Genomic DNA, 14165 nt, shown 5'->3' on the forward strand with positions numbered 1-14165 from the left:
CTCTGCCTTTTTTGTGTTGTTCAATTTTTGTTGTGCGGTGCTGTGTTCTGTGTCAGCTATTGTGTTGCTCTGTTTGCACTCCCTAAGCTGCTGGTAGGCCCTGGCTTTGAGGGTGTGTATTTGCATCTATTAGTAATCTGAGTGGGTTTAGCAACACGGATTCATACAAATTAAGGCCTAAACAAGGATGAGAACTGAATTTGCAATGCCTTTCAAAGGTTATTTGAATGCTGTCTTACGTCAGGTGGATCCACAGTTGTTGGTCAGTGATTGCTGTTTTTGTTGTGTCTCCACATCAGAAGCTGCATTAACCGAGAACAAATAGTAAGATTTACCTTGTCTTTCTCTCTCGTTTCCCCAGTTGATAAGTGGAGGTTCAATCGTCAACGCTGAGGCGGTATGGGACCATGTGACCATGGCCGACCGGGAGTTGGCGTTTAAGGCCGGCGACGTCATCAAGGTGCTGGACGCCTCCAACAAAGACTGGTGGTGGGGCCAGATTGATGAGGAAGAAGGATGGTTCCCTGCCAGCTTTGTACGGGTGAGTTAGCTGCTGCCATGGCTGGCCAGCGACCATAGACACAACACAACACCCACGCACACAGAAATGGAGGCACATGAACATATGCACACAAGCTGCCGAATACACACAGGAAAGTGCACAAGAAATTCTGTCACATACGCAAAAAGCACACGCACAAAAACACACTCTTTAATATGCCTGCTCCGCTCACAGATACTCTGTTGAATAAGGCTGTGTTTTAATAATACATAACATTGAGGAGATGAGAGAACAGCTAGCTAAGTGCCTTTATCGGGTGTTCAGGGACAATGAGACAGAGATGCTGATGAGCCCCTTTTTTTCAGTTTGGCAAAACTGTTAGCCTTGAAAATCAGCGTCCCTTCTTCACCTTGTGATTATATAATCTCATCAATATCTGAGCTCAACGAAGCCTACCACACAAGTCTGATTCTTTTAATTAACAAGAAGGCTGAACAAGTGAGCGAGAGTGGTTGTCGTAGGTAGATGCTTCACACAGCCAAGCACCCCCCACAGACACTCCTCATGGCCATTTCCACCTGTCCACCCTTCCATATTCACTTCTTGAGAGGGCAGGGCAGACAGGCTGACTGACTGTCGACCAAAAAGTATCTTTCTGTTCTGTCATTCTCTCTCTCCAAGGTGGAACCCCACCCTCCTCAGCCCCAAACAAAACAGGTTTTCTATATCAACCCCATAGCAACTCCACGGTTCCAAAACACCACGTCAAAGGTGCGTTTTCCCCGCTTCATCCAACCCATCCAGCCTGCCCGCCCACCCGCCCGCTCCAGTCTGTCCACACAACGTGCCCTCGACATTACCAGACATTTAACGTCACCATGACGGCATCACACCATCTTCAGCGGGGTCGATAGAGAGGAAGAACTGATGAGTCAAAAGTAAAATAATGTTAAAAGTCTCCTTAAGGCCACCACTCAAATTCTATCAAATATATTTACATAGAAGTAGATGGAATTTTGGAACCATTATCCCTGTTACCATTTATCATTATCTCGATCATAACCTTGTGAGAGAATATGTTTTCAGTACTCGATTTACTATTGACTCTGACTATTTCTCAGTCTTAATGCTGCGCTAGTAGCTCTCGTCTGCAGTCAGTGCTCTACCACCCGTCACTCTGCTTGTCTGTGGCGCTACATTCCTCATCCTGTGTTTGGCATTCTACCCGTCGGTTCTTTGATGTTCTCTTGGCAAACTGTGTGTCATCAGGTGTTGGGCTGCTGGACATCTGAAACCACGCTCACCTGGCCCGTTCTATATGAACAAGAGTAGAATACACAATGTCCTGTGTGTGGATCTTTGTGTGTTTGTTTGTGTGTGTGTGTGTGTGTGTGTGTGTGTGTGTGTGTGTGTGTGTGTGTGTGTGTGTGTGTGTGTGTGTGTGTGTGTGTGTGTGTGTGTGTGTTAGTGAGAGCAGAGAAACGTGTTGTTTTGTGTGCAAATGTTTATGCATGCATGTGTGCAGGGAGGGGGCTGGACTTTTTTGAGTCAGACAGTGTGGAAGTTGGGTGATGACTATCCTCTGAGTACTAGAAGGTTTTCTTTAAACTCAGAGTTTAACGGTGTGCACCTGCACCTTCTGGACCAACAGTCTTACTCACTGTCCCCACTAAATGAAGCTCTGTGTATCTGTGTGTGAGGTGTGTTTTTATGTATGTGGTGTAGTTGTGCGTGCAGTGTGCTCATAAGGAGTGAGCGGTGCCACTGTTGTTGTTAACATAGTGTGATATGGAAACCTAAATGTATGTTTACCAACACTCTTTCTGTCATCAGATTTATGCACTTCAAACATGACTGAGCACATGTCTTATTCAAGTGCACATGTGTGTGTCGCTCTGTCTGTGTGTGTGTATGTGTTTGTACTCAGCTGTGGGTAAACCAGGAGGACGGGGGAGCGGAGCCATCAGAGGGGACCAGCGAGGTGCAGAACGGGCACCTGGACCCGACCAATGACTGCCTGTGTCTGGGCTCGCCCCTTCAGAACCGAGACCAGATGAGAGCTAACGTCATCAATGAGATCATGAGCACAGAGAGACACTACATCAAACACCTCAAGGACATCTGTGAGGTACGTAACACGTGCGCACATCCATCAACACATACACACATACGTACACACTGCACGTTAATACAAGAAAAAAAGAGAAATGCTGATGAAATGATTCAACTGAAATGTGTCCATCAGAAGAAGAAGCAGCCCTTTTGATGCTACACAATTCTTTACACTCCCACATTCACACGTTTAAACATGGCATATTTTTACTCCTGATCTCAACACAGTCCAAAAATAATTATCTCTTTTCTGAGATATGAAAACACAATTTGTCATCTGCACACAGTAGTGGCAGCTGTCACACTCGGACTGATTTGGTCCAGATTCAATTTTTATTTATTTTTTATATATTATGAATCATGCAGAAGTGGAAAACAAGAATTCCCACCTAATAAAAAATAAACAGAAGCCTTGTAAACGGCTGTATTCTGAGGACTGTCAGGCTTGAATAAAGACTTAAAACATGGCACTCCAAATGTGGAACCTGATTCACAAAGCTGGACACATATTTAGAAACCAAACATGAATCTGATTTTATGGCTTTCACATTAGTTAATGCTCTTTCGCCTATTAGTAACAAACACAAATGCATGCACTGTACAGATATAGTATCCTACATGGGTCAGTTTGATCTTTCTAAGGGGACCATAACGGATCCTCTGACTCTGTTTTAATCTCCAGTCATGCTGCATGGTTCCTGTATTTATAGTATAAAACATGACATAGCAGTATTCAGTTTGATCTACTGCTATCAAGAAGGACAGGACATTATGTTAAGAAATACATCTCATTATATTTAAATGTTTGCATTCTGTGAAGCACTGTGTCACCTTGTTTAGATAAGTGCGATATAAATAAAGATGTTATTAGTATGATGATTTTATCGGTTGGAAAATCAATACAGTGCTTATTTCTGTATGGGAGGCAGTAGCTCAGTCTGTAGGGACTTTGGGTTGGGAACCAGAGGGTCGCTGGTTTAAGTCCCGGTGCGGACCAAAATATGGAAGTTGTTCTGGTAGCTGGAGGGGTGCCAGGGCACTTCCTGAGTACTGTCGAGCTGCCCTTGAGCAAGGCACCAAACCCCCAACCACTCTCACGTGTAGCAGCCCCACTCTGACATCTCTCCACTAATGTCCACAGGTCCTGTTTGTGCATGTGTGTGTTTCGGGCCTATGTGTGTGAGAAGCATGTCTCTCAATAACAGAGTGTAAACCTGGATTTCCATCAGGGGTTAATAAAGTATTTTAAATAAAAAAATGAAAAAACGTCATAGATGTCATAAGATTAACCATCAGAATATCTCTGCATTAAGACTTTTGGGAAGTGGGCTATTCTCAGGTTAAATTCTTGCTTATCTCATCATCTCTCTTTCATCCTCAACACACCCTTTGCCAGTGAAGCATTGTGTTTAAAAATAGTTGGAATAAAGCGTGAATTTCACCTTCACACCTCCATACTACCCAGCTATTGAAGTACTTCTCAACATGCCAAATACTTTTTTTTTTTATCTCTGATCACTCGATAGCAGAAATATGCAAAGATGTCTTAAGCATCACTTCAAACTTGTCTGATCTAGTTTCAAACTGCGTGTAGTAAGCAGTGAAAAGGAAAGAGTTTAATGACTTAGGACAGCTAATTAGAGGAAACATTGCAGTGCAATCCCTCCGCCTATGAAGTCAAAATGCCTCTAAGCCAATGTTTTCTTGTTGTAGTTGAATACTTGATGACTTCGGAGGCTGTGTTAGTCTCTAAGGATGCTACCATTGAAGAGGCTTCATTCCTTATATAATGTAAAAAAAAAACACAGTGCATAAAAAGTTTCAACTAAAGCAGTCGCTCATTTTAGGAAGATATTTCACACTTTTCCCAAATCAAGGATACTCTCATTTAAAACTACATTTTATCCATTTTATTGGTTTGCATTGAAGTTGAGCTGAAGGAACAACAAATAAAAAGGCTACGCTTGTTGTGACATTCACAAAAAACAACAAAGTTTACTAAGTAGTGGAGTGTGAAATAGCCAAAATCGACTTATCACAGAAAATCTTTCCTTGACATGTCAAAGCTTCAGAGCAGTTAATTAAACACAAGAATCGGACTGACAAATCGGGGCCATGTGTAAATGGATGAAAAAGGAAATAGTTTTTGAACTTAGACAATAGTCAAAGCCTCACAGTAGTTGTAACCCATTTTATCGTAGGGCTACCTGCGCCAGTGCAGGAAGCGTGTGGACATGTTCAATGACGACCAGCTGAAGGTCATCTTTGGGAACATCGAGGACATCTATCGCTTCCAGATGGGATTTGTTCGAGACCTGGAGAAGCAGTACAACACAGAGGATCCACACCTTTCTGAGATTGGACCATGCTTTTTAGAACATGTGAGTCCTTTTTTTTTTTCTTTTCTTTCTTTACACTTAAACAAACTTCTCTGTACCTCCTGGCACTCCTCTGCCCAGCACTTAAAAAAGCATTCATTTTATAATGTCCTCTAATCATGCACCCTTTCACTCCTGTGCTCTGCAGCAAGATGGTTTTTGGATCTATTCTGAATACTGTAACAACCACTTGGATGCCTGTATGGAGCTGAGCAAACTGATGAGGGATGGCAGGTACCAGCACTTCTTCGAGGCCTGTCGTCTCCTCCAGCAAATGATTGACATCGCCATCGATGGCTTCTTGCTCACCCCTGTCCAGAAAATCTGCAAATATCCACTCCAGCTGGCCGAGCTTCTCAAATACACTGCACAGGAGCACAGGTACTGTACACTGTCTGCTGAGGTCACATTTAATCTGCTGCATGAGGTGCTGTTTGATGGTTGTTGTGAAAAAGAAGCCATTACTGATGCATGATTGTTTAGTGTTTCGATGCAGCTGTTTGGTTTATTGTCCTGATGTGGTGATCATACGTGCATGAACTGAAACACACGTTGTTCACTATGCTTCAGCAGCTTCCTGTGAATGTTTTAGAGGACATCATTTCATTGAGGAATCTCAGCATCATTTATGTAACAGCATTGCAATTAATCTCCAGTGGTCATAGCATAGATCCGTGGCTATAAATAGATTGCAGATTAAATATGAATTTGGGCTTTTGCTGGCAGGTATACAAGCGTTCTTCACACACTGCCTGCACAGCACACGAGCACAGTACACAATACAAACATTTGCAGATGATCGCCGACATCCAGATGTGCAAACTCATGTGTGGGAACCCGCAGAAAAAACATAGTGTAAATGATTTAGCGTGCCTCAGCCAGCTTCAGGTCATTCACAAACCATGCGTTCGCAGCCAGAGAGGGACAGGTGCCAGCGAGGCCTGCCAGATCACAGTGTTCCACTGTTGGGAGCTGTTGAGAATCTGCCAGATATAGGCTCACTCTCTGTCACACACACACAGCATTGTCGCACACACACGTACACACACACATTATCTTTCAAAGTGAGGATTGGATTCGTAGCACATCTAAGCCAGAGGGATAAATCCAGCTCAGTTAGCATAGACGCAGGCAGAGTTAACTGCAGCTAGAGAAAGTGGCTGATTAGAATTAAATAGCAGTGTGTTGTTTTTTTTTTTGACTGGGCTCCAGCAGACTTAGTGCTGTTACTTTAAGTTTATAACCCAAGTGGTTTAATAGGCTACTCTGTATCATTCACTGCAGCAACAGTACATGTCTTTTTTTTTTCAAGAGTGGCTCATCTCCAAGAGCTATAACTTTCCCTTTAACACCCGGCAGTGATTATGTGTACATTGTGTTCGCAGTGACTATCGATACGTGGCAGCAGCACTGGCAGTAATGCGGAACGTCACTCAGCAGATCAACGAGAGGAAGAGGAGGCTGGAAAACATTGACAAGATCGCCCAGTGGCAGGCCTCTGTTCTAGACTGGGAGGTGTGTGTGTGTGTGTGTGTGTGTGTGTGTGTGTTGATCTGTTTGGACCATCTGTTTAGCCTAGAGACGGAAAACTTTCATTTTTACACCCTTTATCTGTCACTAAATGTAGACACTTTTTATACCACCTACTTTAGGAAAGCATCTTATTAAGTGTTTGTGCCTGTCAAATGTCCTCTAGCTTAAATGTCGGTACATTCATAAAGCCTAAACATGTTTTCCTTGCTGTCAGATGACGACATAGGAAGGACAAATATACATTTTACTCAATAAAATCAAGTATGCTTAACCTTCATGCTGCTTTGTGAAAACATGGTATTAATTTTTTTCATAAGCTTTTAAAACCTGCAAAGTATTTCCTTTAACTTCTTTTTATTGTCATTATTAAGTTTTCAGACTTTCAGTTGTAGTCATACCCTGCATTAGATGATGACTGCGTACTGCACTTAACTTGATTGTCTTTTGATTTAAAAGAGAAGTCCAGTAATCTGATCATGTATATTACTTAGTGTCTAGAGGATTCAAAAGGAAATTTTAAAAATGGCAGTCAAGATGGAACTAGCTTAAAGGTGACATGTCCTGAAATTTGGTTAAAGTTCTCCCCCTTTTCCACCTTTTCAAACAGTCCCCTGTGGTCTAAATGAAACATCTGTGCTGTGCTTTGGTCAAAATATAACATGAATCAAGCACCAGAGGAGGTTTGTGACCCTGTATAAACCAGCTCTCTCAGAACGCTCCGTTTTGGTGTGTGTGTCTCTTTAAATGTAATGACCCCCCTGAGTTTTCCTGGTAGACATCATTCCTCTGTAGTAAGACTAAAAATGGCAGACCTGCACTAAAGTTTTGTTCTAGGCTGGAGGTGGAGTCCATGGGTGGAGATACCAGGGGAGGGGAGGGTATTTTTTTTTTTTTTACCAGAATCCCACTGTGACATCACAAGGAGAGCAAATTTGAAACAGAGCATTTTTCACAGATCTTCTCTGTGTTGTAAAACTTATGCAGACCACAAACAAAGGACTGGATGGGTTTATTTCACATTTTGTGGGTCAGTAGACACTCAGGTTACCAGAATATATGTTCAAAAACACTGAAGAAGTGGATTTTTCATAATATGTCCCCTTTAAAACAGGAAATCCTACAAAAATTAAAATTCAACTAAATAGCATTTATTGATTGCATTTTCCTGATATGTAAATAGCCATATGTCCGAGTCGGCTTTATGTTACCAGATGATGACATCACGATGACATCATCACCTCCATTTCTCCGACCTCGCAAAGCTACGGTGGCTGGGAAGTGCAAAACAAAATTCAAAAGTGTGAAACACTTTCACAAAGCGTGAGACAAATTTACATTTTGGAAAACATTTTAACATTTTATACAACAAAAACACTTTGACAAAGGACAAAACAAATGTACATTTTATTAAACAAATTTACAAGATGTGCAACATTTTTACAAGCGCTGAGACAGATTTACAAGTGGCAGAACACTTTACCAGTCCTTAAAAAAATTACAAACGACAGAATTTTGATGGAAAGGGAATTTACCAGATGCAGGAAGTGACCTGGAAGTGATTGAGAGAGCGGTCATTTAGTTTGTTTTGGCCATAGATATATATATATAAAGTTTAATTTATCTATGGCCACCTAAAGATTCTGTTTTTTGTAAATTTTGTTTGTTTGCCACAGAAGTCCGTAAAACTGTTTGCTACTAACTACTAACCAGTGTGTGTGTGTGTGTGTGTGTGTGTGTGTGTGTGTGTGTGTGTGTGTGTGTGTGTGTGTGTGTGTGTGTGTGTGTGTGTGTGTGTGTGTGTGTGTGTGTGTGTGTGTGTGTGTGTGTGTGTGTGTGTGTGTGTGTGTCCAGGGAGATGATATCTTGGACAGGAGCTCGGAACTCATCTACACTGGGGAGTTGTCATGGATCTATCAGCCGTATGGACGCAGCCAGCAGCGAGTCTTCTTCCTCTTTGATCACCAGCTGGTCCTCTGTAAGAAGGTAGGCAATCTCTCTCTCTCTCTCTCTCTCTCTCTCTCTCTCTCTCTCCCTCTTTGTTCCCCTTTTTTCCCTCTTTTTTAAGAGATATCGTTGGCTGAAAAACAAGCTGAAACACATCCTCAGACTGTGTTCTTAAGAGTTGTGTATCACATGGCTGGTGACTGAGGTGCTTGAAGACAATGTGACTTCATCAACTTTCCTTGTGAGCTGCAAAGGGATTATATAATAGTGTCTGAGACGCACCAGCCCTCAGTGAAGATGCGCTCAAATCTTCTGTACCTTTTACAAAATGGAGCTTTGGTACTTTGGGCTCTAATGCACCAGGGCTGTGCTCTCCTGTCAGATGGATGTTCACGCTTGGCTAGACTTTATCACACATGCACACAGGGACACCGCCACCAATGCAGACAGACACACACACACAAACACACACACACGCAGGGCTGAATAACTGCGTCATCCCACGCATACATGTGTACAAACAGAGCAACAATGATTTAATCCATGAAACAGAAAAACATGAAGAAAGCGTTATAGATTGAGTCATTTTCTGCTTTTCCAGCTTTTCTCCACCACCACCCCCCCCCCTCCTCTTTTATCTCTGACACCTAAAATGAACTCAAGTATTTCTGCTGGTCACCACGTCTGTTAGCTGATCTCATCCACTAAATTAATTCTGCTCCGAGACACACTGAATAATCAAATCTAGTCTTTGTTCTCCAGGAACCTAAGTACAACATGTGTAATGGCAGCCCCCAGGGTGTGTTAGTAACTCGCTGCATATAGTCGGCCATCTTTTCCTCCCATCTCTCCCTTATCAGCACACAGATGCACATTTGTCCATGCATGCTTATTAAAAGATTCTTTATTTTTATTTCTTACCTTTCTTGACCTTAAAGTGCGACTGGATGTTATTTCCTGGGGGCAATTTAACAAGGTTTATTTTTGTATGGCTGTCAAAAGTCACAGAGGTTAAGGTTATGTTTGGTTGATGGAAAGCTACAGAACGGAAATAGATGGTCAGTCACTCAATTATCAAATGTTTAGATGATTAATGAATTCATTAGTTTGCAGCTTCAGAATTGTGAGGATAAACATCTCTGTGTTGTCTGGTGTTTGAGTTTATCTGAATTACTGTGGAGTTTGTCTTATACACTTTGAAAGCTTTGTATTGCTTTTGAAAATGACCCTTAACAAGGCATGATGCAAAATGATGAAAATAATCATCTTAAATGTTCATCTGCAGCTTACTATTTAATAAATTACTATTTTTCTCATGTGTAAGGAGAAATTACCACAGAGTGATTTCAGACACACTGGATGCATTAAACTGCTTTAATATGATGGAATAAAAGAAACACAATACAGCCCCAAAGAACTCCTTGATATGTACAATTTTCAATCACTCTTTATTTTTAAGGTTTTATTTTTGGGGATTTTTGTGCCTTTATTGTAGAGATAGGACAGTGGATAGAGTCAGGAAACAGAGAGAGAGAGAGAGAGAGAGAGTGGGGAATGACATGTGGAAAAGGAGCCAGAGGTCGGATTCGAAATCCGGTCCCCCGCTTGTAGGACTACAGCCTCCGTACATGGGGTGCACACTTTAACCACTACGCTACCGGGGCCCATTCATTAATTATTCCTTTAAAATTCTATTTTATCTCGTAAAAAAATCTTAAAAAGTTGTACAGTAGGCCAACATTTTTACATTTGATATATGTTGGTTTTGGGCTGTTATATAAACAACAGAAGATTTTTCAGGACATGACCTGAAGCTCGGGGATGGACATGTGACATCGTGTTTTCTGCTGTCTGTTGGTTTATTAGTTATTGACCAGTACCAGGGATCAGAACAGCTGAATAAACACAGGTCATACCAACCTGGTGGATACGAGCCTTACATAGACCGGGCTTGTCACTGTTTCTTTGGGGTTGTCCATTTGATTGAACTTGTGTTGAGGAAACCTAGTCAGGATATATTTACTATTGTTAAAATAGTGCTTTATATATTCTGTGTAAGCGAGTGCCAAGCAGGTTTGCTGTGAAATGTTGCATCCTGCAATGTGTGCAGAAGGTGTTTGTATGTTTGTGCAGCAGATGGAAAGGGTTGCATAAGACAGACTCTCAGGATAACAGGGGAGGGATGCTTGTTGACACCTCCACGGTTCAGCACACACACATACACACATTAACAGACATCGTCCCTGCTCTTCCCCAGGACCTGATACGCCGGGACATCCTGTATTATAAGGGACGCATCGACATGGACCGCTACGAGGTGCGGGATGCATTAGACGGCCGTGACGATGACTTCAACGTCAGCGTGAAGAATGCATTCAAGTTGTGCAACAAAGACAGCGAGGAGATCCACATCTTCCTGGCCAAGAAGCCGGAGGAGAAGATTCGCTGGCTCAGGGCCTTCCACGAGGAGAGGAAGATGGTGCAGGAGGACGAGAAAATCGGTTAGTCACGCACCGCCCTCTTTGGAAAGCATTAGTTTCATTCACAGTGGCCAATGGAGCTTCAGTTACATGTTGTATCTGTAGCACACTACAAGGTGACTCCAAGTACAGAACATACACACACAACATTTAAACCATATTTATGTGAGTGTAACTTTAGCTTTGATTGGCTGGCTCAAAATCAAATCATATCTTAGGACATTTTTTCCAAGCTGGGCTTTGTCTGCTCTGAGGTTGTCAACATCAGATTTGCACATATTACTAAAATGAAGAGAACGTATCATTGGATAGTCAATTCAGGTTTTTTTGGAAGGATGTCCAGGCTGATTGTGTTCGGATGTTAAAAGACAAAATGTTACGTTCATGTGGGGAAAAAACAGAATATTTATTGATGTAAACAGTTCTAATTGACATTTATTCTTTACAGCTATGTATCACTTTTTTCTGTGATTCTTAAAAGCTGTCTTCAAGTCAAGAAGAGCCTTTGTAACGTGCTTTACAGCCCTCGTGTGGAGATTTAGTGATCCCTACTCCTACACTTACATATTAGTATTTGCCTTTATGAAGTACATGTACATATTCTTAACAGCTGTGTACTAGTAACCCTGTATATACTTTTTTTATTGCTATCACTGTCATACAAACTGAGCTTATGTTAGCCATAGCTGGGCTAACACCTACAGGCTCGTGACTACCGAATAATGTTTGAGAAACTTTTTTATTTTTTACATGAAACCGCTTAATTCAGTTTTTCCCCATTCTCTAAATTTAAATGATTACAGCGTGTGATAGTGTAACACACATTTTCACTTACACTGCACTTTTTTATTTTTTGGTCATCCTGACATGATCATTTTACAGGAAATCAGTTCTTCTTTGCCACTCGAAAAACAGATTTCACCAGTGGCAGCCATTGTCAGTCCAGTCAATAAGAGCTGTAACAAATCAATTCTCTGGGGGTAATAAATAACGGTGTTGGATCGATGCATTGACTGGCTCACTGGCAGAGACTGCAGTTAAACTGCAGTATAAAAGTCTCTTTAACATTGGCTGCATTAAAGGCAGAATGTGTGACATTTTACACATAAATACAGAAGAAATCCAGTTTATCCTCTGAAAATATCTCATGATGACTGTGTACGAGTGAGACGCATGAATCGCTCGCCGACTGTGTTGGCACTTGGAGGGGAGAGGGGTTGGAGGTGTGCCGCTGTAGGAGCGCAGAGGATTCAATATGGAGGAGGTGTCACCAAACTGCAGTTTGTTTTTGTTTCATGCTGGTGCTCAAGGGCGACATCTACTGAATCAAAAAGTCTCACATTCTGAGGAACAGGTGAAGTGCGGTTAGTAATACTTACAATATTGTTTGTCGTTCAGGTTTTGAGATCTCTGAGTACCAGAAGCGACAGGCAGCCATGACAGTGAGAAAGGTGACCAAACAGAAAGGTGAGGCAACAAGAAGATATCAGGTGATTTTCCTTTTCTTTTCCTCGCTGGTGTGCTCTGTCTTCTCATCGCTGTTTACTCTTCCTTTAACCTGCTCTCTTTGTTTTTGTTTACTTTCTGCGCCTTTTCTAAAACATGCTTCTTTGTTTACTAATGAACCTAGACTACCTGTGTACTACTTAACAAGCTAGAAAAGCCAAGTGGAATCACGCCGTCACGCTTTAGAACTCGCACTATTTGGACTTTGAGCTAATTGTCTGTTAGTCCGCACATGAGGTCGACTTGATATGAGTTTTAAGGCAGCTGTTAAGCATCAATGAAAAGACAGAGGGCTGTTTGCATGAAGTATTGAGTTTAAAGGGAGATACCGGCGTTCTTGACATGTGGGTCCTGTGTCACGCTCGTCTTGGAAAAATATATTTCCTCAGACACCTGTTTGCATTTATTTCTTTTGCTGAGTTAGAGTGGTTGTTGGTTGTAAATACTCACTCTTACATCCTGACCATTATAAACAGAAACATATATTTTTGTCACGACGGATCAAGCAGCCTTTACCTTACATTTTTTCAACCAGCCAATTGGAGCACCATGACGCCCTGAAGTCAGGAAACACATCAGACCGAAAACAAGACTTTGTCTTATTTTGTGATGAAATAAATTCAAGATATGACAAAATAACTCCAACAGCTTGCAGCTATCTCAGTAACAGAACAACATGTCAAACAGGTTGTTTAAGACGCTCCTTCCTGACTCAGCATTCGTCAGAGGACCCACATGTCCAAAGTGCTGGGATCGTCCTTTAAGATTTAGTTGTTTTAGTGTGAGGCTAGATGTTTGTACATTTACCATTACTACATTTAACTGATGTTCTTGCTCTTGCCAGTTTCACTATAAGCATGACCATCCATTGAAGTATGAATTAACCAATGTCCACTGCTGGAATGTTCTCTCTGACGTTAGGTTCCCCTGTAGATGTCTGTCACAAGTACATGTTGTGTGTTTCTAAGTGCTGTATGTGTACATGGCTGGCACAAGGTGAAGTACTCTCTTGAATTTCAGATTCATTTATAGATTTCATCTTGAGAAAGAGGGCCATGTTGTATGGACATGGTTTGAAAATGATAAAGGTATATGCATTAGAGTTCTCCTTAGAGCTAGCAACAATAAGATGCCATGGCAACTGCTAAGCAGCATTGGGAGGTGTTGTGATTCCCATTGGAGCATGCAGTCACTGTCCAATCTGTTTACAAGCATTATCTTGACGATCCAAGATAAACAGGTCCCACTAACACAAAGAGATCGAACCCTTCTGCCCAAACAGTGTGAGGCAAAATACCCCCCAACCAAAGACACTGTTTCCCACCTTTTACATTCTTCTCTAAGATGCCATGGCAACTTTTGAATATTTCATCTCCAAATATTGATTCTTATCTAATTTTGTAACTGCACTAGCTTAGTTGTGATGCTTGTAGACCGTAGCTTAATGACATCGTAGGCTGTAGTTTCAACGCATATTAACAGCTTTTCGTTGGCTCTATTTTTGCCACTCTTGTGTTCTCAAGTGTTGAGGGTGCTATCCAAACAAATGTGCTGTCGACAAACATGGAAGAACAATGTCTCTTGTCCAAATGCCTGGTTTCATCGTCCTATCAGATACAATCTGTCTGTTCACTTGTTTGCCTGCCACAGAGTTTGATTGAATAGCACCTGAAGTCTCCCTTGTGTCATTGCTAGAGCTGAATTTGACTT

General features: G+C 41.7%; 1 protein-coding gene across 4 annotated transcripts in view; it reads left to right on the top strand.

Annotated features, from left to right (window-relative positions):
* LOC132982434 (rho guanine nucleotide exchange factor 9) overlaps nucleotides 1-14165 on the top strand; it is a 44534-nt gene that overhangs the window by 25349 nt on the left and 5020 nt on the right. For 2 of the 4 annotated variants that reach the window (XM_061048931.1, XM_061048933.1), the window contains 8 exons: nucleotides 362-541; nucleotides 2430-2630; nucleotides 4816-4995; nucleotides 5141-5373; nucleotides 6378-6507; nucleotides 8377-8508; nucleotides 10727-10970; nucleotides 12348-12416. In XM_061048931.1, the coding sequence (XP_060904914.1) occupies nucleotides 362-541; nucleotides 2430-2630; nucleotides 4816-4995; nucleotides 5141-5373; nucleotides 6378-6507; nucleotides 8377-8508; nucleotides 10727-10970; nucleotides 12348-12416 (1369 nt within the window). Of the gene's footprint in view, nucleotides 1-361; nucleotides 542-1150; nucleotides 1274-2429; nucleotides 2631-4815; nucleotides 4996-5140; nucleotides 5374-6377; nucleotides 6508-8376; nucleotides 8509-10726; nucleotides 10971-12347; nucleotides 12417-14165 lie in introns of all 4 variants that reach the window. The other 2 variants (XM_061048930.1, XM_061048932.1) reach the window with 2 other exon arrangements.

The sequence above is a fragment of the Labrus mixtus genome, chromosome 10 (genome assembly GCF_963584025.1).
Source record: "Labrus mixtus chromosome 10, fLabMix1.1, whole genome shotgun sequence".
NCBI lineage: Eukaryota > Metazoa > Chordata > Actinopteri > Labriformes > Labridae > Labrus > Labrus mixtus.